At 44.7% G+C, this 26470-nt stretch overlaps 1 protein-coding gene across 1 annotated transcript in view; it reads left to right on the forward strand.

Annotated features, from left to right (window-relative positions):
• LOC119162237 (lysosomal alpha-mannosidase) overlaps positions 1-26470 on the forward strand; it is a 497787-nt gene that overhangs the window by 375512 nt on the left and 95805 nt on the right. The window contains exon 4 of the mRNA XM_075879032.1: positions 15723-15872. Within this exon, the coding sequence (XP_075735147.1) occupies positions 15723-15872 (150 nt within the window). The remainder of the gene's footprint in view (positions 1-15722; positions 15873-26470) is intronic.

Below are 26470 nucleotides of genomic sequence, written 5' to 3' on the forward strand. Positions count from 1 at the left end.
GCGCCTACAACGTTCCAACGAGAAATTCGTCCACCGCTTCAACAGGGAAGCTCGTCACTTTAATGAGACAATCAAGACGTACTGCCGGAAACCGGGCAAGGTGTCATACATCGACTATGAATTCGACCAACTGCCAGCCAGACGTTTCCTTGCTGCGGACGGACTACATCCGAGCTTCATGGGGGTAGCACTCATTGCTCAAACGCTGAAAGGGGCAATATATCGCGGGAACCTCGAGCCTGCCGCGGGGTGGTCATCCCAACCTACCACTCCCATCCAAATGCGAACAGAAGAATATCACCAGGGAACCAGAAGTCACCAACACGTTCCCGGAGCACTGCAGACCTCTGACACCACGACAGAGTTCCCAACGATCGTTGAAAGTATAACACCTCGACGCCCGATACAGCCCACCGTCATCGACAGCAGTACCGCACCTTCCCAAGAGGTGAAACCTGCCGACCAACAGAGGCGTGTTGCTCTATTGCCGACCCCACCCAAAGAAACATCGAGCAACACGGACATCCTGCCCTCAACGCTCGCTCGGAGCTCAACGCCTGCCAGCAGCTCGACGCCCGGATCATCCTTTCAACGACGAAGGCCTACACAACACACCTACAACCTGCGGACTTCTGCAGCGCCGTCCCCGCGCCCAAAAGAAGACTGACTTCCAATCTGTAAGTCCAGCTCTCTGCTCTCCGGTTACAGTGCCACTTTTCTTAAAGTAAGAAAACTCACGGATAAACGAATCAGACATGCAATGCATAGATCGACGCTGCAAGTATACCTAAATGCTAGAATAGCCCCCAAAGGAATGACACTCTCCATCACCCCTGCCGCCACAAATCTCGACGAAAACAACCAGGCCGCATGGCAAAACGTCCTTCTAGAAGCATCACTCAAGCTAACAGAAATTGCAATCAACCACAGTGAAAAACAAGTAAAGAAACTGACCAACATGACCAACGCCATTCTGCGCGACAACAACCACTTATCAAACGAGGAAATCACCCTACTAACAGAGTTCGAACAGAATAAATACCAAGAGGTCAAGAAAACTAAAATACAGAAACTTAAAAGAGACAATGTTTCCAACCCCACACTACCAGACGCTACACTGTATGACTACAACACATTCACCCACGAAGAAACTCACGGCACAAACAAGAAAACACCTATCAACACTCACTACGACGCTGCGATTATAAACCTATCAGACACGAGTTTGTCAACTGATGAAGTAAAACTATTATCTAAAGGACTAAACTTCTGCCCAACTAGAAAATCTTTCGATGAGTTTCACTTACTCCGAGACCTCGACAACTTCGCTAGAAAATTGAGGCTGCACGAATATTTCTTGGACAAGCCGTCTAACATTCCAAAGACTCCCCGCCACCAAACAAGCGATTGGACACCAAATAGTCATCGAGACAAGTGTCTGGACTTATATATTAACGCGGTCCAGAAAGATATATTACAGGAGTATCACAGACAGAAGGGAAAGCGGGAAAACATGACAAAATCCGAGAAAAAGAGTATGCAAAACCTAACATCTAGGACTGATATAATAATAAAGCCCGCTGACAAAGGAGGGGCAATTGTAGTCCTAAATACAACCGACTACCTACAAGAAGCATACCGTCAACTAAACGACTTAAAATTCTACGAACGCCTCCCAGGGGACCCGACAGAGAAATACACGCGTATTGTAGCAACAGAACTGAAGAAGCTGTTGGACGAGGGAAGAATAACACGCAGTGAGCACAAATTAATGCGGCCAGTACACCCTCGTCCAGGGCGCTTCTACATACTCCCAAAAATTCATAAACCCGGTAATCCAGGCCGACCAATCATTTCAGGTATAGGCACAGTAACCGAGCCCATATCAGGGTACGTAGACAAATTAATAGGCCACATTCCGTGCACTCTCGGGTCGTACGTAAAAGACACCTCACATTTTCTTCGAGATATTGCAGACCTGCGCATTCCGAAACACTCATACTTAGTTACCCTTGATGTGTCTTCACTTTATACAAATATTCCCCACGATGATGGCATAGCGGCATTAAAAAACACATACACAAACCATAGACAACCTGACACCCCAGATTTCTCTGCCATCGCAAGCCTCACAAGACTTGTATTAGAACTGAACTCATTCGAGTTCAACCAAGAGTACTTTCGACAAATCAGCGGCACCGCCATGGGTACCAAACTCGCACCAAACTATGCTAACATTTTTATGGGAGAACTAGAAACCGAATTTTTGTCCCAAACTCCCTTGAAACCACTCCTATACAGGCGGTACATTGACGATATTTTTCTTATTTGGACTCACAGCGAGGATGAACTGCTAAACTTTATCGATACTTACAATACTGTGCATCCAAACATACACTTCACACACACCTACTCACAAGTAACCGTAAATTTCCTTGACGTTACCATAATAATAGAAGATGATAAACTTTCCACAACCCTCTACCGCAAACCAACAGATCGACAACAGTACCTCCATTACCAAAGTGATCATCCACGCCATTGTAAAAACAGCATTCCATACGGCCAGGCCCACCGTTTTAAGCGAATTTGCTCAAAAGACACTGACTTCCACGCGAGCTCACAAAAGCTTAAACTCGTGCTCGAAAAACAGAAATATCCTCCACATGTAATTGATGACGCTATTCAAAAAGCTAGAAAACTTCAGCGTGATGACCTTCTGATGAAGCGGCCACCACAACACAACCTGCAACAGACACACCTATGTTTAACATACAGCACGAATTTCCCCAACGTTAACAAAATCCTTAAACGACATTACAACATACTGGAACAAAGTGAACGTCTAAAACGTGCATTCCCATCGGCTCCTGGCGTCGTTTACCGACGAACACGCAACCTCAAAGACACACTTGTAAACTCCCAAATCAATACTTCAACTTCCGACAGTTCATGCCGACCTTGTCTGAAGCCTCGATGTTTTGTATGCAAAGCGATGCGAGATACAAGCAAGGCAAGCAGCACACAATCCAACTTTTCAATTAACATACGAGGAAATCTAACATGCGATTCCCCTAATGTGGTATATCTACTTGAATGCAACGTGTGCGGCATGCAATACATCGGACAAACGGAAACACCCTTTAGGATTCGTTTCAATAATCACAGAGCCCACGCGAAATCAGCGCCGAATCTACCTCTATCAAAACACCTTAACCTTCCCGGCCACTCCTTCGACAAATTGTCAGTCACACTTTTAGAAACAGGATTTAAATCAAACCGGGAACGTGAACAACGTGAATCATACCTCATACACCGATTTAACACCCTCGAAAAAGGCATAAATGAAAGTCCGGGTACACTTGCAGCAATCAAAGCACTATAATATATACATATGCATTTATATGTGTATATGTACTTATGCATATGCGCATATGTATGGGGGTGTATGTGTGTATATGTAAGTTTATAATTGTAATCATAACAGTTCAAGATTTCGCGGCACTGTGGCGGCGACGAGGACTGGACAACTACAAATATCTTTGCGTGTTTCAGTGAACCACTGTCGTCTATTTCTATTTCTCTGAATAACCGAACAATAGTTGTAAGCCCGACTTGTCGAAGGGTCACCGCATGCACAACTAAAAGCCCCGAACGTGGATTCCCAGAACAAAATGCAATCACTTCAAACGCCCCTTCTCGCCTTTTGGCAACCCTTCCCCGATTTTGGCAACAAAGCCCGACATCCACATACACAACTAAACGCCCCGAACGCGGTTTCCCAGTACAAAATAGCAATCACTTCAAACGTCCTTTCTCGCAGTTTGGAAACCCTTCCCGCATTTCGACAACAAAGCCCGACATATAGAAGGGCCACCCCATACACAATTAAAACCCCCAAACGCGGATTCGCAGAGCAAAATAGCATTCAAAACGACAGACAGCGCCTTAAGAAACATTTTCTCCCGCGCCGACTTCCTGGAGCTCGGAACGCTGTCCCCGACGCCGAATTAGTGACGGTCTTTAAAAAATAAAAAATAAAAAATAATAATAAAAAAAGCATTTTTCGCGACACGCAAGCCCTTACCTTAGCCAGGCCCCGTCTACAATAAAGGGACCGCCACCAAACTGCACTGAACGCAATACTAAGAAAATACACACTGACGACGCCACTCGCGAAGCACAGTGGAACCTGGAACTTTCTGGATATCCTTTCCTCTCTCGTTTTTCAAACTCTTTCTTTCTTTCTGTTTTTTTTTTTTTTTCCGTTCCTTCCCTCTCATTTTTTACCCAAAATACTATAAATGTGAGCGCAAACAGAATGTACCATGACTCCTGATGAAGGCCAGACTCTGGCCGAAACTGTCGAATTAAACACTTCCGTTGTTACCGTTCTCTTGGAGGATCTACTTGACTTATATATATATATATATATATATATATATATATATATATATATATATATGTTCCTTCTCTCTCACTTTTTTTACTCAATATACTATGGCGCCCTACAACTTTCAGAAGGTAGATCTTCGACTATTCCTCAGAACATTGCTCTAAGCGGGCTAGTTGGTGTCCCTTAAGTTGCTTCGATTTTATTATTTTTTTATGACGTTCGCTCGTACGCCCCCCCCTCTGTGGCGGTCGTCCTTGATCAGTCCCCCCTTCCTCATTTTGATTCCTTCTTTCTGCATCCTCCCGCCTCTTGTCCCCAAATTAATATAGAAAAAAATGTCTGTTACGTTCCTAGTCCGCTACTTGCGTTTCACTATTTTCAGTTCCTCAACTTTTTCCTTGGAAACCGCCTGTGAATATATTAGCGTTTTTATATGCTGTATAAGAAGCCCCGCCGTGGTGGTCGAGGGGCTAAGGAACTCGGTTGCTGACCCGCAGGTCACGGGATCGAATCCCGGCATCGGCGGCTGCATTTTCGATGGAAGCGAAAATGCTGTAGGCCCGTCTGCTCAGATTTGGGTGCACGTTAAAGAACTCAAAGTGGTCGACATTTCCGGAGTCCACCACTACAGCGTCTCTCTTAAATATATGGTGGTTCTGTGACGTTAAACCCCACATATAATCAAATCAGAGTTCGCTCATTGAAGCAAATATCTACAAAACTCGCGTATCGTCAATTTAGCAGCGCAGTTCATTCTGAGTTGCTGATCCAAACTACTGTGCTTAATTACGTCCTTCGAAGGAGAAATATCACATGGGTGACTATATTGACGTTTGTGTATTCTTTCCCGTTAAGAAGAAACAGAAGAAAAAATTGGAAGTTTATTCAGGCGGCGTATGTTTTAGATTGCACATTTGAAGAACTTGTATCATGCGAACTAAATTGTTTTTCCTAAAGCTTTTTTGAGACCTTCCTGAATCTCCGGAACGGCCTCACGCAGTCCCACGAATTATGTTTTTTTTTCTTCCGTCTTTCCGTAAGCAGACGTCGGCTCGCTATACTACCGAATGGGAAAGCCGTGCGGAAGTCTATTAACGGCAGGTGTAAGAAGCGCGCTATTACGCAGACGAGGGACGTTGAACATTTTTGGCTGCTTTGATTTCACCCGCCAAAATGAGGCGATGATGTTAGAATATCGCAGTGGACAATGCAGATGTCAACGTGCGATATTGTCGTGTTTTGTCCAAATTTCCAGAGCCCTCCACTGCGTCGTCTCTCATATTCATATGGTGGTTTTGGGACGTTAAACCCCACACATCATTATATTCTATACTAAACTGTGCACATCAGAGTTGCGCTGCTGAACAGTTACAATGGATATATAGTTAAGTCACTGAGAGTCGCGCTACTAGAAATAGTAATGTCAGTGTTAACGTAAGAGTCTTGCTTATAGGCGCTAATAGAGAAACAAAATGAGTGGGTAGCCGTCAATAAAGGGCAAAATCTGGTTGAACTTTTGACCATGGCTTAGCCGCCGTATTTGGAAGTGCCAAGTGTCGAGTGGTGGTCGAGTGATTTTTAAAACGCCAAGGCGGTAAAATCGGGCGCGGCTGTGCGGAATAGAGGAGTTATATCGAAGCAAGGAGGTTGCGTCGAATCTGTGCCACACAGAAAACCCCGGCGTCGACGACGTCAAAGGAGGAGGACCGACCAGGAATTGCGCTGGCGAGGCTCAGTGGCTACGTGTGCGCTCGCCGCAAAAGCGTATGAGATTTACGGCGCGGATATGGCTGTATCCACACAATTTCAACTCTTCAATGAAGCGTGCCGAGTGCGCTTCACTCGGGTTTCAGAGAAGCGCCTTCCATTTGCGCGGGAAATAACCTTTGGGGCTGCCTCTGAGCACCGACACTGCAGTCTCGTAGTGCACGCGTGTCTTCCTTCTCGTCCGGTTCTCTTTGTCAAGCAAATCGACCGTATAATGTATCTCTTATGCGTTACCGTAGCTGCCTTACTTTAGTTTTTTTTTTCTTTTTTTCCTTCATGGCATGGATGCATTGCATTCATGAGAGCTTGACTTCGGGGCCACTCTCCGGGGCAAAAACGATGTGCTGGTATAGTGAACTGCTGACGACCGCTTATTCCCCGCTCACTTCTACGCGGCTCGAAGAACGCGGCGTGCGCATTTGCCAGGCCTTCCCTTTTTTTTTTTTTCTTGCGTCAATTCGTGTTCGTGGCGTATGTATATTCCCACCTCAGATTTGTGAGAGCTGTCGGAAATGGAGGTGCGCTTAGCTCATTCCTGGCCGCTCGTTTTCTTCGTGCATGTGCCAAGTTAGCTTTCATAATTTCTTGATTTTTAAAACTGTCTTTTCGTGGCACGTTGTGAGGCCAATATACTATTGCGCTTCATGTAGCCGGTAGAGGTGCTGTCCACTGGTTTATATGTTCATATAGCATTATTATCAGTTCTGACATATTAGGACTCCCAACGTGAAGGTATCGGTACTGATATATTATCTGCGTCTCTGCTAAAAGATTTAGTAGCTGGGAAAGCGCAGGCTCCGACTTAGATTACTGAAGGCAAGAAAGAAGCTGCTATATTGAGGGGTGGAGAGTTGCTCAGGGTCGAGTTTCGTGTTGCTTCCCTACCAAAACAATGGACGTCAGCAAGATTGACACCGTCACTATGCACGACCTATGTTATCTTCTATAGCGGTGCCACTGCAGAACAGACCTTCTTTTAGAAAGTTGAGCCAGCTGGTGGGAGTTTGCACCCGCAAAGAAATTGAGCTCTACATGGGCACAGGTATAGACAGACAATACATTCGCTATGGTCGAAGCCTGTGTATTCATCTATCTTCCACGCTGCATGAAATGGAACTGTATACTACCCACCGCGAAAGATCGACTTGCAGCCGCGCAAACGTGAGGTGAGGGGGGGGGGGGGGACAAACAACACAGGTCTGTAGCCTCTTTCAATCCTCTTATCCCCGTGTCAGTGCGCAGCTTTTTTTTTTGTCAATGCGCAGCTGTTATTATCTTTTATATATTTTATCCTCATTGTGAAGAGAATGAACGTAGAGTGTAAAAAAGTTATTACCGCAATGGCAAGATAGATAGAATAAACGGAACTATTGTTCCAGATAGCCGCTGTATACAGCAGAGAAAATAAACAAATGAAAAAACCCTCAATTTTTTGTCGCTTCGTCTACATACACGTTGATGAGGTGCGTACAAGTCCTATTGGTATTTTACAGCCTCAAGCCGTAAGCTCCGCTAGTAGGTTCACATCAATGTAGAAGCATGCACTCGTGCTAAAAGCATTCTTGGTATTGCCCGGCTACTTAACTTTGTCAAAAATATTAGGAGATTTCACCTAGAGCGCAGTCTAAAAACGTTCGTTTGTACTAGGTGCAGTGCAGCCTGTATAAATGTGAGCCTTTTCCTTTCAAGCGCACCGCTGGACGAGTGTCATGCGTCCCTGTTCAATGAATCTGTTTTACGAAAACGTGGTTGTGTCCATTTGGTATGTGCCATTTAATGGGCGTCACTGAGTATACATGCGTCCTGCTTTTTGATGAATCTGTTTGGTTCCCCATCTTGGTCTCATGTGCTTCGAGGTCGCTCAGTGGTTAACGCCTCGCTTACACATCATGGTCTCATGATGCATAAGGCCGGCTATGCGCTTTCTTCTCAGTGGCACCGACACATGTTGAAACATGTTTAGTGAGAAGAACGAGAGAGGAAACCGGTTGCAGTAAACGTGTCTTATGTGAAATGTTACGGCTATTCGTGTGACTGTAGTGTCATCATAGATTAGTTCTGCCCAGAATGTTTCATGTTTCGAAGAGTAGCATTATTCTGAAGAGGGTTGTTTTTTTTCACGCTGAAGCGAACTTACTTGCAACTATAAGACAGCTATGGTTAGTGACTGTAACCGGTAAAGTTGCAGTAATAGCGTAGAAAACACAATTCTTTTATTTTTATTGTGTTTGTGTGACCGTACTCTATAGCACTAATAACACTGAGTAATATATATATATATATATATATATATATATATATATATATATATATATATATATATATATATATATATATATATATATATATTGTGACGAAGGAACGCGTTTATTTACAGGTGCCCATCGAGGTGTGTCAATATATATATATATATATATATATATATATAGTGCAACTGCCGAGGTCGTCTTGTTTTTTCTAAATACTAGTTAGGCCGTTAACCTTGGAAGAGTTTTAATGGACTAAATATTTAGGCCAGTTAAGTTTAGAAGTACTGCCAGTGTCATTTTGTTTTCTCTTCTATTTGTAGAACGTCAGGCGTTGCTATAGATGAACGAGTTAGCTATCACCTCGCTTACAAGTTCTACAGCAAAATCTAGCCGTGTACCAAACAGTAGATAATGGCTGCGCTATCACTGAGCTAAGGAAGGAAGCGCGTTGGTGTATAAATTTACTGAAGCAGCGACGAAGTTCTATTCGAGTTGTTTGTGTTTTGGAGCTCATAAGGCTGTTAAAAAAGCACTCGTAAATGAGCGACAAGTGAAACAAAGTTTGCGTTTACTTTCAACCGTGAAAGCACTTTCTGAAAAAAAAAATGTTCGTTTGATTCTGTTTTGTTTCGTTTCATTACGTCATCTGGGTGGTATGAGTTATGCGTCCAAAGCAAAGTTTGTTTTTCTCCTCGTGGTCCACGAGTCTTGGGACACAATGTTTGGACGTCTTGTGCCCCTCACCAAGGGCGCACTTTAACTGCGACACTTTCTTCATGAGAAGACTGTAGCATTATCCTACAGATGGAGGAATCTGTTTGTCCCTTTCATAAACTTTCTTCCGCTTTGCGTGCTAACTACGCAGAACTGACTATCCATAATAAAAAGAAATTAATTCCGCTCATAGCATGAAACTCTTTTTAGTCACGGTCGTCCTTAGATCCTCCTACTTGAGTACAGCGGCAGCGACATTAGAGTGTGCAACAGACAGACACAAGATCGCGGCAAAAGCGGAACAGCGTTGCAGAAACTCATTGGAGCCCGTACCCGTAGCAATCAGTTACATTCAGTTTTAATTTGGTATTTGTGACGCACATAAACCACTGCGCGCTAGGCGGGTGTTTTCGCAATGGATGCGTCTTGTTGCTTTACCTTTGTGAAAGAAAAAGCCATGCATCTTTAAGGCCGTGTAGGTAGGGTGCGAACTGAACGTTATCACCGCCTTAGAGAGCTAACTCAGACCGCTTTTACTTTGTAAGAGGTCTTGGTCGTCAGCCAGCTGGCTTTCCGAATGATATGTCCAGTAAAAAAATAAGCTGAAATGTTCTCTTGAAAACAATTCTAGCGTTAAACTTGTTTCTTTTTTTCTCTCTTTTTCTCTCTTTCTTTCTCTTTTTCGGTTAATCATATGGTGGTTTTGGGACGTTACACCCCACATATCAATCAATCAAATCTCTTTTTTTTCGTTTTTTTGTGGATACAGGCCCTCCTTTTGAACGTGATTGCTCTGCGATTTGCTTTACTGCCCCGGAAATGGCTCAGACGTGACTTTATGGGTAAATGCTGATGTCATTGTCCCAGCATGCGATCCAAGGCGATCGTGTCATTCACCAATTTTCACCATTTTGTTCTGACTCGAGAAACAGTTTAGCCTGAAAGTCTGAGAAGAGCGATGTTAGGTGCCATCACAAAGTGCAAGAGAGCAATGGCGAAAATTGAGTCCGTCACGACCCTTTCCTTTGGGTTATTTAGTGTCTGGGGAAATGATGTAGGTGCCAGCGATGAGAAGCGTCGCTGATTAGGAGAGAAACCGGAACGTACCAAGCTGATAATGCTTGAAAGTCGAAGCTAGTTTCTTTTGTCTTTGTAAGGTTAGTTTTTCCAACCTTGCGGACACACGACTTCATTGCCTCCATACCTGATTATCTCTTTCTCACGCAAATGAACGCACTTTTTTATGTGAAGAAAAATTGTAAAAAGTGCGTTAGGCATGTAGCACGTGTCTATTGTGTGTACTGCGGTATATCTAGACTACATGCACGAGAATTTACAGTAAATATTTAGGTATAATCAGCGGAATTCATATACGGCACGTATTGTCGTGGCTGAATTCACTCAAGCAGTCGAGTTAACAAAGCACGCCCCTCTTCGAAATTCGCCAATTTACTGTAATAAGGGCCCTCAAAGTGCTTTATTTGCAAGTGCATCTTATAGCAGTGACTGTATACCACCAGAGCATATTTAATTAGTTTCGCAATTTCATAGTAGCGAACGAAGGCGAGGTTGAGAAATTATTCTTCATAGATATAAGCCTTGTAGACTCACGGACTTCGATGATTATTTCATTACTCAACTGGCTGATTCGATTTCTTAAGAGTGTAGTTGTCCCCTATCGATTAACCAAGCTCACGTATAGTAAAATTGCACTGTTGTCTCCAAACAGTTGTATATAATGTTCCCTTAAAGTGAAATGATTTATACAAAGTCGCAGCTTTGCCGCAAAGGTGAAGCAATGAATGCGATATAGCAACAAATTGGAAGGTCATGCGAAGAATGGCAAGCAGATCGGAACGTGCCTCGCGTTTCTCACGTATAAATGACGCACGAAACGTCCTCACAGGTACAGATAAACGCGAATGAACGTCTCACTTGTTACTTCGCTGTGTCTGAAAATCGCGCCGTTTTCGCAAACGGAGACTGTTCAGCAATTGCAGTGACCTTGCTGCGCCCTGTAACTACAACAAAATCGTACCGGCGAAAGCCGAAGGCGTACGATTCTCCGCACTGCGAGATAAGCGCACGCATGGATGATCGTCCACCCCTCCCTTTCCGCGGGCAAAGTACGCGTGGGAGATCAGAGCGCGCGCCGCCGCGTCGTGACGATCTGACGACGCGCGCTCATTGCGCCATCTCACTGGTAATGCTGAAAACACGATAGTTCCCCCCATGGCCTCCGATATGGCAGATGCGCGGCGTGTTTCTCTCCGGCCGTCTCAATCGACGTGCTCCTCAGCGAAATCAACGAGTATCGCCTCACGCGTTCTGAGGGCTCCGGTGGCGGCTGAGACCATGGCCTAGAGCAGAGCGCACGGGATTTCAGCGTGCACATGTTCTTTTTTTCCGCTTACGAGCAAGAATAACAGGATCTGCACTCTAAAAAAAGAGCGAGTAAAAAGGGTTTCTTTTTGTCCCACAACAATAATTGTCATCTATATTGCGTTCTATCCTTGCGCTATCGCCCCGCGCCTGGTACATTCCGGTCACGATCGACATGCCCATTATCAGGGTTACATTGCATTCTCAATAGGAAAGTGGCCAGCGCCGAGTTTTCAAGAAAGGAAGCGCACGCAAACTTGATGACGATTATTGTTGTGGGACAAAGACACCCTTTTTACTCGATATTTTTTTAGAGTGTGGCTTAGCTGAAGGAAATTATTTTCCTTTTACTGCGTGTATTTTGGTCCGATTCGCGAAGAAAAGCATGGCAACTGCTGAATTTTCCTAATAGGTAATTCTAAGGAGGTATCAATTTGTCTGTGGCAGTATTACTTTTTTTTATTACGGTCCGTTTCGTCTCGCTGGTAAATACCTTCATTCGAAAAATATTCAGGCATTCTGGTATTCCTGCTTTCCTCTGGAGACTTGTAAGGGGAATTCTGTACTAATTATTGTCGTTTAATTGCATTCCCTCTCCTATCCTGACTCATAATTTTGGTGGTTAACTGAAGCACAGCCACGCTCTAGATAACTGTGTACCCTGGCCATGTCATTGAAATAGGGTACGTGTGAAGTAATTTTGCCGGACTATTGTATGAAGATTTAATTAACTGACCTACATTCACTCCCTACGTCTTTCACAGTGAAAGTGCCTGAGCTGTCATCGTCTCTTTTTTGTCATCTGAATATTGAGTATGTTTTGGTAGCACAATGGGAATATAAGTGCTGTGTTCACTTGCTGTACTCTCGACTTCATCCATATCAAAGGGTCCCACATGTAGCATGACGGTGTCTTTTTAATTAAGACTAGGTATTCGCTGTGCTAGGCTACTAAAGAAAGAAAAGTGCAAATTGTCACTGCTATGTAGTACCGCAGTGTTTCATACCAGCTACATCGAACTCTGAACGCGTGTTGTGTATTTGTTGAACAAGCAAGACATTTCTATGTTCGTTCTTACATTGCCCAACGTATCCACTGAACACCGTAAAATTCACAGTGCGTATGGGTGACAATAAGTGGCCAAAACGTGCATGTAACCAGCCCGTGGTCGTCGAAGAACCAGATACGTTCAGTGGTGGTTGTAGTGGTTAGATAAAGAAGAAGGCGCCTAATTTCTGCAGCCCGGTAGGGAGCGCGGTGCATCTAGACATAGTCTATAAACGCATGGCGACCGCTGGCCCCATCCTCCCTGTGTCCTGCTTCTGTGGTTCTACAGGAGGATTTTTGAAAAGGCGTTAAATGAAAAGCAGAGGTAGATCCATGAAGGGAAACAAAAAACAACATCTTAGTTGAGTGTAACCCGAGAGCATAAAACGCGGCGCTCTTCTGACTTCGCTTGTTGATCGGGTTGTCATTCTTTTTCCTCGCCAGTGCCACATACTATAAACGCTGCAAACTTCGAAGTACACTAAGTTTTCAGCACATGCGGATCTCTTGCAGAGGCATCGCAATTATAAGTGCTCTAACTTGGGTGGCACAAGTCTACAGTGAAACAAAAATCCCATTTGAGAATATATACGCCCAAGATTGACTTTTCCTCTCGTACAAATTGGCCCGACATTCCTAAAAGAGTGCGAAGTTAAACGCGCAAAACCATTTTTTTTTCTCGCCACATGCAAGCTTCATCAATAGTGCGGCAGCCTTTTCGACCACACGAAGCAGCGCCGCGGTGCGGAAAAAAGAGTGTACCACGCCCGCCTCTGGAAATACGCTCTCTCCGGGCGATTTAGACGGCCGGACAAAAACCTGCCGCGCACCCGCCATCTCGGAGGCCATGGCTTCCCCGAGTTGCCCATCGCTAGTGGTAACAAGTAGATATAAATAGCTTGCCGTTTCAACGTTTGGAGAAGCTGCTCCTTCGTGGCTCAGTGGCTAAGGCCTCGCACTCACAAGTAAGAGGTTGGATGTTCGATTCCGCGCTTCGGAGACTTTTTGTGAATTATTGTTCTTTCTGATATTTGCATATACATAGATACTTATACATATACGATAAATGACGTCGACGCTGGTGGCAAAATTCAACCTAAAGTGTCTGTATATCTTTGCTATAGCAATAAAAATAGGGCTGTATGGTGTCGTATTCAGCACCCCTTGTGCTTTTTGGGGACTACTGGTCACTGCGTTAGTCTATTTGGTTATAAAGTTTCCTAGCATGTCGGTATACACATTTATTGGAATACAGGAATATTGGAGACCGCAGCAGCGCTGGTATACCACCATCTGGTAACGCTTTAGTGCCTTCCTCAACCTCGGAGCGTTAGAAATGAATTCTATGACAAAGCGAGAAGGAAATAAATTACCCGTCTTCGGACTTGCGGATACTTCACGTTTAGTAAAACTACTGTGTGTGTGTGTGTGTGTGTGTGTGTGTGTGTGTGTGTGTGTGTGTGTGTGTGTGTGTGTGTGTGTGTGACTGTTTGCAGTTCATCGATGGCAATTATTTTTCAAGCCGCTTCCAGCCGAATTCCGCAAGAGGGTATGACGGGGCGCGATTTCTGATAAAAATAAACGCAAATAAAAACAAACTAAACAAAAACAAGCCAACTAATTGAACAAAGAATGAAATATGTAACGTTGCAAAATGACAAAAATAAGAAATTTTTAAAACAAAATAAAGCAGCGAAAACAAAAATTGGAAATTTGACGTACCAGCCAATATGTAGAAAGATTTGAAAATGCCACATTATCATCATTCAGGTTCTATCCATTGATATCTGCTATTTATTTATTTATTTATTTATTTATGTTTTCGTCAGTGCTTTACTGCTTTTTTTGTTTTTCTGACACTAATAATGCTGCAGCGTTAAAAAAAGCTCGTTTTGCGCAAATTCCGGTGTTGGCGATTGTGTGCGAAGGAACATCATCTTGTTATAGACAGAAAAATGAAGAAATGTGCAAGTAAAAATAAATAACAAAAGTTTTTATGTCTGAGTGGGCATCGAATTAAGGCAGTTTGCGTGACATGCAGATGTTTTACCTCAACGCTGCAATATGTGCTTTTCTTTTTCTACTCTCTTACATGGTATTTAATACAAATGCTGTTTACGTACACATAGCGTACAACATACATAAGGCCGCTTCGAGAAATGTACAATGGACAATACACATAAAGTACATCGAGCACAATGTATAAAGTGGTATTTGAGTAGCACACTTTATGAACTTTGTATACCATTTGGCTGAAGCTGATGTTCGTCATAAAAGTCTTTTAGTTGCACAGTCACTCGTGCAAAGTGGTGTTGCGAAGACACCACTGCTTCCGCATGCCTGTCCAACATGCGAGTTTTTGATAAACTATGCAGCCCGTCAAGAGCATGTCAGCTGGAATATCACTGAATTCGGGTGGTTCAAGACAGTTTTAACACATATTGTGTCTCAAGATAGTATCCGTTATCTTAAGCCACAATACGTGCTCAAACGGCTTTAGAAGAAAAAAAAACACTACATGAATGCCATATAGTGGAAGGAGCCTTGTTAACGCATCATATAATGCGTGGAAAAAGCATATAGAATCACGCCAGGCGTCGAAAGATGTCAATTGCGCAACGAGTGGGTGTAATAAAGACGGGCGCAACAAAAAAGCGCTCAGGCGTAATTTATCATTAGCAGCAGCAGAACCATCAACAAACGAAACAGCTGCGCAACTTTGCGTGTTGCCCCACGGACGTGAAGTGAGCCCTTCGCTGATTCTAAAAAGGAATAATTATGGCGTAGTGGCCACGCCTGGACTCTGAGGAAGAAGCAATCAACCAACTTATCAACTGTGTTTGCAATAGGCATTCAATTATATTTTGAAACGGCCAATGTCATGCGCACAGTCGTTCGTTCCATTACAAGGCATGCGCCGAGAACTGAAGTCATGGCTAGCAGTTGAGAAGGCGATGGGGCATGGGGTTCGATTACGCTATTGTAATCCAGCGTTGAAGGGGAAGCTCAAACGTCATCCAATTTTAGAGAAATTGCACGTTTTGTTGGGGTAGAACTGTTGTCTACGTTGAACATCGTTTACAATAGTACGTTCACGAAGCGTAGGCCTTTCATTTGTCGGACGCATAAAGATGTGATCTCTTCTTTTTTCTTTTGCTCCGGACAGATGTGCGTACCATCTTGGACTCAGTGGTTACGGAACTGGAGGCGAAGCCGGACCGGCGCTTCATCTACGTCGAGATGGCTTTTTTCACCCGCTGGTGGGAAGAGCAGACGCCCGAAAAACAGGCCTCAGTCCGCGCCCTCATCGAGGAAGGTGGGTTCCTTTCAATATCGGACAAACTCTACCTACTTCAGGGCACGATCGAGTAGCCCGCGCGTTGTTTGAGGTTTCAGTAGCTTCTCTATGTGCAGCTGCTGCAGTAACGAATAGCGTTCGCAGAAAATTCAGGGAAATTCTGGAGTCGGAAATGGCGAAGGCTACGAGCCAATGGCGAAAAGTGCAGTGCTCATGGATTCAAATGCGGCAACTTAGGGCCCAGTAGATCAATTTTTTTCGTTTCCACCGTCTTGAGTTTGCGTCACAGTTGGCATGATTTTGACTCGGAACACTTTTATCAGAGCCGGAATTGCGCTTAGCGGCCAAATTTGTAGCGATGTGCCGCTATTATCTCAAGCAACTACGCATGCCAGTCGTTATACTGATATGATTGAAGTCGCGTTTCAATCCTTGAGCACTCTACTTCCGCGAACGATTTTTTTATACGGCCCCTGCCCTCTCGATCTCTTTGGCACTGATGGAAGGAAGCGGTGGGGAACAATCGAAGGTCATGATCACTGCATTTAGCTGTCCTTGGGCGAAACTCTACATTCACGTCTTGGAAAGCCTGACGAGTTGTTATCGACCATAGCGAACAGGCCCATGGTGGCAATGACAATCCCTCCGAGCATAGTTCAATGCACGAAAAAGTTACATGCTAGCTGCTCCAAAAACAGATCTTGTGAAAAGTCCCAGTGGAGCTCTCGCCCCTTTCATGAACATAAACAGCGTCTTGATTAGCAGACGCGTCCAGCCGATGTGGTGGAAGACTGTAAATACACCAAGAGTTCCTGGGGCACTCGTACGCCCCCTCACGAGACAGAATGCACTGTTCTTCTCGAATGAGAAGAGCAGGAAATCCTGTCTATACTTTTATTTTTTTGTGATGCCCTGGCCAGACCGATGGCCGGTGCCGTGGCTACACAAAGGATGAGTAAATGCATTGCTGCGCGATTTCTCCGCACTTTGTATGAAGCTACATGACATACCCAGATTCCCTTCCTCGCGATACGTTACCAGTCAGCCCTATAGGTACTCCCCAATACCGACGGAGATCGCACTCGCTCGCTAGATTTCGTGCCGACCGGTTGTGCCCCCGCGATCTCTGACGACAACGCAGCTCTGGCCAACTGGCTCGCCCTACGCCAGCTCCTGACGCCGACAAGAGCTCTCACTGAGTGGTGCCCCGTCCTCGGACTTCTGCGACCGTGTCCATCTTTCCTATTTTCTCCTTACTTCTGGGTGTCGCTGTCCCTGTGCCACGCTCTCTCCTTCGCCTCTCTCTATTTCTATATCTTTTAATCCTATCCTTTTAATGCCTCCTTACTCCCCTCTCTCGTGAGCTACTGTTGAGGTGTCCTCCCCCTGAGAAACAGTTACGGCACTCACTTTTATCTTCTTTTCATTTAGGAGTCTCTTAAGATGCTAACGCGTTCAAACTGAGGTGACTAAGGCTAGCTCAGCCGAACAAGGGAGCCTCTGCCCACTGACCATGCTTCAGAGGGCGTTCCTGAGTTCCACTTTACAGCGCAACAGTCTATGGGCATTGCCAATACTGTAAATTCGTACTCACGGTCGACTCGAAAAATATTTTTATATTCATAGAAATTTCAGACAGCGCAAAAGTCCATTGTCATGGTGTTTACGAAATTTTAATATCGTCAACTATATTGTTCTCTCGGATCAGGGGCGCATTTTTATCTTCCAAAATTATCTTTCCGCATCTCACTATAAAAGTTTATAGCCTTTTTCTTTTGCTGTCGTTCTCGCTCGCCAGGACACATTATGGTTTATTCATGTTAAAATATCATGAAATTCGTTGTAACTGTCCATTTCGGTGCAAACGTTTTGTTTTCCTTTTTCATCAAATCGCAAATCCCTTTCAAACGCAAAACAAAAGCTATTAACATGGGCAATACGCCGGCAACACCAAACATGCGTGTCTAAGCGAATGCGGTGTAGACGTGATGCGAAACCCGTGTAGAAAAAAAAAAACACTTTCTATAAAGACACCGTTGAATTTTCTGAAGCAGTGACATAAAAGTCCTGTGCAGTAGGAGTAGTAAAACTATGTGTAAGTAGTGTACACATCAGGAAAAAATAAATTTTGCGTAATTTTGAAACCAAACAAACGTGTTACCCCGATTGTTTCATAGGGCTGTTAGAGGTGCTGCCGAGAGCTAAACAGATCGAAGACGCTGTTGTCTCACTCTAAATAACGCTAACGCATGCATTCAAAACAATGAGTGAGCTTCGGGACGGCTTTAAGCTCTCCCATAGTAGAGTACGTGGTACTCTAAATCGTTAAAGATAAACACCATATATATATATATATATATATATATATATATATATATATATATATATATATATATATATATATATATATATATATATATATATATGCAGGAAAAGAATTTGGTGGTGGGTCAAGCGACTCACCACGACCGCCTGGATCGGGCGCGTGGCGCGTGGCGGCGTTCCTATAGATCAGCCGCGTGTGCCCGATCGAGGCGGCCGTTGACTCACTTCCGTGTTGAGCGGCACCGAAGGGCTGAGCTCAGATGTTCAGTTGGGCACTCCGGTCTGGTTCAGTGTCGTCAGATGCCCGAGGCTAGAGCACTGCACGGGCTCGAGCTTGCCCGGAACCGGCCAGGTCCGTGAGCCAGGCAGCTCGGGTAAAGTAGTTTTTACGGCGGGTTCGGGCCTCAGGTTTCGGGTTTGGGGCCGGACCAGAGTTTGAGGTGGTGGGATCGGGCTTTGCTGTGATGTGTGCCAGAAAAAGATGTATACTTCCCCGATGTGATGTGGGCGCTAGATCACTGATACGCTAGGGAACGTGCGGATAAGTGGGCACCTGCCGATATTCGGAGTTTCGTATAGGGCAAGAGAAAAAAAGAAGATCAGACGGAGCTGGGCATTAGACGCGGTCGGGTGACCGGGCCCAAATGTCGACGCTCTGGGACGCCATCCACGAGTTCAAGCTGCGGGCTTCCCGTGGCCGCTGTCGTACTCCGCCTCCGACGCTTCCCTGCGGCGAGAAGTTGTTCGTCACCTCGTACAAGGTGTCGCCGAACTCTTTGAAGCCATCCCGCGTCGCCCGGTGCGTCCCACTCTCCGAGGGGCGAGCATCCATCCGCCGAGATTTACTTTAGCAAGGACCATTCGCTCTTCAGAAACTTGTCTAGTTATCTTTCTCTGTTTGCTGGGTTTTCTCTGTTTGTTTTGTACGTGTGCGTGTTCGTTTATCCATGTTTTGATGAAGTGTTGTTCGCAAACCAGCAAGAAGCCTCGTCGCTTGTTGGGACCATTGACGCTCCCAACCTTCTTTACGTAAACACCCACACGTTACATCATTACAATGGTGTCCATGACAGGACAAAGAAATGATATAACGTGTGGTTTTCTAGCGCGCACAGAACACTGGTGCACATCACATCTGCCGAGGGTTGAGATAGTTTCAGATACATTGTGCATACATTCTGTATGTTACACGTATTGTAGCTCTTAAAAAATCTTTTATTTATTTGGAGCTATTATTATGGAGAAGTACTGGACTTATTTTCTAGTGTATAGACTACTTGATAGACTACAGAGAGAGAGAGAGAGAAAGAGAGAGCTCTTTATTGAAAAGCATATAAATTAGCCAGTGTGTGTATATCGCTGACTTGCTACTCTGCGTGGGGAAGGGGATTGGAGACTGAAAGGCACACACACACACAGAGAGAAATAATAAAAAAAGTAGAATAAAAAAGAAAATATACAGACATTTTTCTATTTGTCTTTTGGGCGGGAACGTATGCTGACAGAATGACTTATGACGGGTTTTCTAGGTGCCACTACAGCTTGTCTAGCTGATCGATATTGTCTAAATACATGAGTGAAAGTTTCATCGCATGCCTCTGTTGCGTGAAGCTGGGGAAAGGGTCCAAGACACAATAAACTAGCTGATAAAATTCTTTGGGTTAACAGACGCATGCAGTGTTAATAGAGCGCACGCTCATCCGATGCGCTCGGCACTGAAACAAGATATGTTCTACAGTTTCTATTGAACCACAGTTACTGCAGTATGGACTTTCTACTTGACCGAAGCGGTACCGTAAGTTGTTCACATAAGCACTGTTCGGCCGGAGACGATGGTAGAGAGTTTCCAGCTTTCCAGGGATTCTGGATAGGAGATAGGAGATGTGGGTCGATAGAGTGGAGGAAAGCATAATGATGCGTCTTGAGATTCCAAAGCCTCTTCTTTTCTTGGGAAGCGAGCCTTTTGTTCAGCTGGGAAGCATCTGATTTAGTGAAATAGGTTCGCCTGTAATTGCGGTCTGTGCAATACGTCTGTTCACTTCATTGATGCCTCGTACACACGGTTTAACATCAAAAGATGAAAGCATCCAGGGAGGAAATTTTGGAGGCATTAACTCCTTGGGCTGTCTAAGAGCAGTAAGTTGCTGCATTTGGACGGCTTGGCGGAATGCTGAATTGCTGTGGGTTAGATGTACGTGGTACAGAAAATACTTCTTCCCGCGTATGACATGACGGAAATGAGTGCGCAATATTTCTTGAGTGCATGCAATATTTCTTGAGTTTCAACAACGGCAGGTAGCATGCCATGCTACCTGGCGTTGGTGAAACTGTCTGAAGTGGTTTACAGAATCATTGAAAAACCAAAGAGGTTTGCAATTTAGGGTAGAAACATACAAATTTGAGTGCCAGAAGAGATGTAGACCAATCGGAAAATTTCGATGAAGAGTGTGCTCGCACACACCACAAGGTGACCAAAAACACGGCCGAAGCTCACCACTGAGGCTTTTTTATGAAATATTATTGTGACTCGAACGAACAGGCACAAAAATTTAGGTATCGATTTTGCACCTCGCCGCGGTGGTCTAGTGGATAAGGTGCGCAGCTGCTGACCTGCAGGTCACGGGATCGAATCGCGGCTGCGGCGGCTGCATTTCCGATGGAGGCGGGAATGTTGTAGGCCCAGGTGCTCAGATTTGGGTGCACGTTAAAAAAAACCAAGTAGTCGAAATTTCCGGAGCCCTCCACTACGGCGTCTCTCATAATCATATGGTGGTTTTGGGACGTTAAACCCCACTTATCAATCAATCAATCAATCAATCAATTTTTCGAGGTGTAAATACTTCGCGTCCCAAAAATCAATCGCTGAAAACAAGAGCAATGAATCGGAGAAACACAGGAAGTGCTGCGTAAAACACGCTCGCGGTTCTTAAGCCTTCACCTAGCTAGGAAAACTGTCTAATAAAATTATACCAGCAATCTCTTGTTTTTTGCTTCTTCATGGCCATTTTTATGAGCGTGCAACAAGAACCATACGTTAAATAGCCAGAACAAAACAAAAAGCGACTGCAAACATGTTTATTTATTATTTATTATAAAAGTCACGTTACACTTACTTAAATCAGTGTACAGACGCGTCAACGCCGAGCGACTATTGATGATAAGTCATGCAGCACAAGGGTGCCAAATCAAGAATACTAGAAGCAAAGTGTTGATTGATATGTGGGGTTTAACGTCCCAAAACCACCCTATGATTATGAGAAACGCCGTAGTGGAGGGCTCCGGAAATTTCGACCACCTGGGGTTCTTTAACGTGCACCCAAATCTGAGTACACGGGCCTACAAGAAGCAAAGTGTGGTTTTCAGCTACGGCTGAAAACAGTGGTTAGCCGGCGCGTTCCGCGGGCAACACTGCCCGCCTCGGAGCGGTCGGCGTCGCGCAAGAGCGGCGGTATAGCAGCGGCGCATATGAAACGAACGCGCGTACGCGCGTCCTGCTGCCGCTCAGTCGCTCGCATGTGAAACAGGCTATACAGAGGATAGTCAAAGAGGAGCTTCGCATCTAAAACCCCCATCGTCAAGATGGTTTCTCTCTGCATCACTGCTGAGAGCGTCACTCACCACGTTTATCTGGGCGAAGGGGAACATTCCGCTGTGAAACCCGTACACAAGCAAATAGCTTTGAGTGTTGTTTGATTGACATGTAGGGTTTAACGTCCCAAAACCTCCATATGATTATGTGAGACGCCGTAGTGGAGGGCTCCGGAAATTTTGACCACCTGGTTTTTTTTTAACATGCACCCAAATCTGAGCACCCGGGCCTACGACATTCCCGCCTGGAACGTTAAACCCCGCATATCAATCTTTCCACGCACGATAAATGAGTGGAACGTGGTCGTATCGACATGACTACATAGCGCTGAACTTATAGAACAAATGCTTAAATAAGACATAAACTTATCCTCTTTTTTATTGTCATTATCTGTGGTGTACTTTGTTGTGCATAGGCGATCAATACTTTTTATTTGTTGTATATTGAGAACTGTGGTATTTTCTGTTGGCACTTACTTTATTGCTTGTAGGCACAGAGCACACTGTTGGAGTTGTTCTACCTATCAGTCTTTGTTTTGCTCCTATAAATCTTTTGTTATTGTTGCTGTAACAATGATTGACGATTAAGCATTTGTATATATGTATGCATGAACATTTTCTCGTTGTATCACTGCATGACATTTATTATTATTACTCATAGTAGTATCCACTCCTGCTTCTGCCCTGAATGGGCTTACAGTATTTTATAAAAAAAAAATAAATACATGCATACACAAATAAATAATATAAAAACAAGCGGCGAGACATTGGCCAATGTTTGAAAGAGCAAATCGCGAGCCCGTGCGAATTTCTGCGTACAATGTTATGGGATTCATGCACTGCAAGAACACTGTCGAATGCTATACGCACGCAAAACAAAGGGAGTGTTAACTTCCAAGGTCAGACGACATTTCACTAACCTACATAGCTACAGGGAATCTTGCGAAGCTGATATGTATACTTTGCGGGCTCTCATTGAAAGCACGAGTTGCCAGCATATTGCCACGAGTTGCCAGCACGAGTTGCCAGCATTGAAACCACGAGTTGCCACGAGTTGCCAGTGGTAGAATATTAAGCTGGCACCCAGCGGACCCGGGGTAACGCCCCACTGTGTCATTGGTGCAAGGTTTTTTTTTTCTAATTACATGCGATGTGGCTACGGACACCGGCGCCGGCGGCGGTGGACCACTGCGCGTGATCCGAACAGTGATCTCGTAACAGCTTTGGCTGTAATAAGAAAGAATGCGAGGAGATTTAACGTAACGTTTGAAAATAAACGAAGTGATATGCACGCGCAGACCTCGTCGCGTGTGTAGCTTTTAGCCGTCTGTACCACGAGGATCAAGGCGACGTATATACGATGCATGTCGAGGGAGCGTTGTTGATGACAGCGGAGTGAACTGAGAGGTATTGTGCGCATCGGCCACTTTTTTGTCTCGCGGCGCCATATTATGAAACGGAGTTACTTAAAACTGCTTCGTGGACAAGTGCTTTATGGGAATGCACATGTTTTAATTCAACTGAGACTTCATTCAGTCGTATGGCAAAGACACACAGCAAAAAAGGCCAGGCCTGCGTGGAAGGCGGAGCACAGTCACAGCGAAAGCTACAAGAGCGGCCTTTCAGAGCCTTTTCAAAACACTCATTTGATAACTACTGCAAGCACTCTTGCTTGATACCCACTAGGGCGTCAATAATAAAATTTTCGGAATGTAGGCCGGCATTCGCTGTGCTATTTTTTGTCATTCTTCTGAGAACCGTGGTATCCGCTAAACACTTGCAAGGAATTTTGTGCCAACAGTTCATGCAGTGGCTGACGACGATGATGAATAATGGCTGAAGTGGGTATGCCCCACAGTTAATAGGGTAACAAGAACAACCTTTTGTGATGGTTGGAGCATTGGACGACCCACACGCTGCACTATTCGCATTGTTGCTACAACTGGTTGTTCTTTCGCTGTTTTAAAACGCTTATACATACGTGAACACAGACCTGAACAATTTTTAAAACGCTTCATAAGTCGTATTAATGTGATTGTTTTCCCGACATCAAAGCTGCCTAAGGCAAATTTGCCAACAATTCACAGGCACCGGGGTAGCTCAGTGGCAGAATGCTGGGCTGGCACACAACAGACCCGAGCTCGAGCCCCACTGTGTTCATCGTGCGAGGTTTTTCTCTAATTTCTCGCGATATGATTACGGACACCGGTGGCGGCGGCGATGGACAACTGCGCGTGACCCGAGTTGTGATCTCATAAAAGCTTGCGCTGTAAAACTGACACTCATGCACGAAAGCTAAAGGTTTGGCCGACTATATACATTCCACTAATGGATCTTGGTCAGGAATGTGCACGTTTCCGGTGGCTGAGAAAATTTGTTATATGGAAATTTAGTTATATTGAACAGAACGAGTCAGGTTTCACGTTTTCCAACGGCCGCAAAGGGAAGGGAAATGGTTTTAAAATATGTTCACTATGCCCCCTATTTCCCATAGCACACGGTGAGCAGACATGAACTTGGACCAGTGTTTTACACCCTCTTCTAAAGCAGGAACGAAAGCTCGTTCCGCGTTCCATCCCAATTTCGAAACGAGTTCTCCATACAAGTTTCCTAGATGCAAAAGCAACTCGTTACAGTTAGATTTCGAAAATTGGAACGTGTCGTTACATTAACGTTACATTTGAATTTTGATGTACATATAGTTGTGGACAATCTTGAGGCCTCATAAAGTAAGATGTTTAATGTTCAATTTGCTCTACGTCTATTCTACAAATTTAACATTAGTGGCAGCCGGTCATATTGCCACGTTCATTCCTCAAATTTTTATATCGCCCCTTTAAACTGTACGTAATTCTCAGCTCAAACCGCGACTGCATTGTTCCAGAAGCCTCGGGACTGTAGAAGATCATTTCTTTAAGATTACGCCTACTTCGCGAATATTACAGCTTATTTTGAAACCCAGGCTTCTGCTAGCGATGACGCTATAGAATACTCAATAGCACATGTATATAAATGCCGACGTGCTTCACCGGTTCTCAAATGACTGACGGCCGACGCGCAGTTCACCGCTATCAGTTCCAGTGTCTTGCTGGAATCCGACTTTCCATTTACGTGGCCACAAGTCCGGCTGATTAAACAGTTCATTCTTCGACCTACTGTCTGCTCCCTTTGTCAACGTCACGACCCCGAGACAATATGTAGGTTGATTTGTGGGGTTTAACGTCCCATAGATTCATTTGTGGGGATTAACGTCCCAAAACCACGCTATGATTATGAGAGACACCATAGTGGAGGACTCCGGAAATTTCGTCCACCTGGAGTCCCTAACGTGCACCCAAATGTGAGCAAACGGGCCTACAGCATTTTTGCCTCTATCGGATATGCAGCCGCCGCAGCCGGGACTTGATCCCGCGACCTGCGGGTCAACAGCCGAGTACCTTAGCCACTAGGCCACTGCGGCGGGGCCACCCATTAAAAAGCCCTCAGAAAAGTCAACAGCTGCGTAGGTTTGCGTTTGTATTACCGACGCGTATACAGCTTATCTAATTCACAAAAAGAAGAAATATCGCGTGCACTTCGCAACTGTATTTGGAATTCTAAAATATTTTGAAACAGCGAAAGTTACGCGTGCTAATTTTCATTTCATTGTGGCATAGTTGGAGCATCTACCGAGAACCAGGGACACGCTAGCAACTGATTAGGCGACACACGTGGAGCTCGATTACGCTATCGCCATCTACTCTTGAAGGTGAAGCTCAAGTGTCATCAAAGTTTTCTTCAAATCGAAATCGCCACACATGCACCAATATAGATACGTTTCATGCGCAGAAAAGTACACCAAAAGGATGAATACGTAGGCGGTTAGCGCTTACTACCTCTGATATATTTCTGCATTGGTCAAACGTTAGCAACAGGTAGTAATGTTGACCTGGAAGTAGTGAATGTTTCAGTTGAAAACTTCTTGAGACCATTTTTAAATGAGTGTACGCCCAGCCATTGCCCGTAGAAAAGTGTTACCTCATACCTTCGTGCCAAGTGATAAATGAACTTCCAAGGCAGGAGGCAGTGAACGGACATGAGCTTCAGATTCGTGACCAATGTTAAGTTCCGTAAAGACAATCGACTTTCAGCTGCTATGTTGCGAAGTATAGCCGCCGAGTGTGGTCTTGCGAGTGTAATGACAACGCATATATTACTGTCGTTGTCAAAGTAGCAGATACAAGACCGTTGTCATTACCTCTGAAACAACGGTGTATCTGCGGCCACTAATGATGTAATTATATGACGTCAGAATTCTACTCATGGTGCAACTGTCTCATATGCTATATAAATTGCTCGTGAGAATCGTAGCACATCGTACACGGCATGCTCGCATGATTGCGATAGCCTTGGGGCATATCAACGAAGGCTAAACTTTATCTCGGAGGTGCAAAGTTCTCCCGGCCATGTTTTTCACTGATGGTTTTGTGGAATCAACTAGTACGGCTTGCGGACATTCGAATAAATAGATTAGTTTGTTAGGACCAAAACCATAATGCCTGACAAGTTAACTCGGTATTCACAGGTGATGAGCGGCCCGCTTCTCGAGTGGCACTCCTGTATACTCTTCAGAAACTAACTCATTTATACGGGCCTGTAGGTTCGAGGAGTCGGCGCCCTGAGGGATATTTTGAGGGGCTCGAGTTGTCTACTCGGCAAAATAT

This window comes from Rhipicephalus microplus, chromosome X (genome assembly GCF_043290135.1).
Source record: "Rhipicephalus microplus isolate Deutch F79 chromosome X, USDA_Rmic, whole genome shotgun sequence".
Classification (NCBI taxonomy): domain Eukaryota; kingdom Metazoa; phylum Arthropoda; class Arachnida; order Ixodida; family Ixodidae; genus Rhipicephalus; species Rhipicephalus microplus.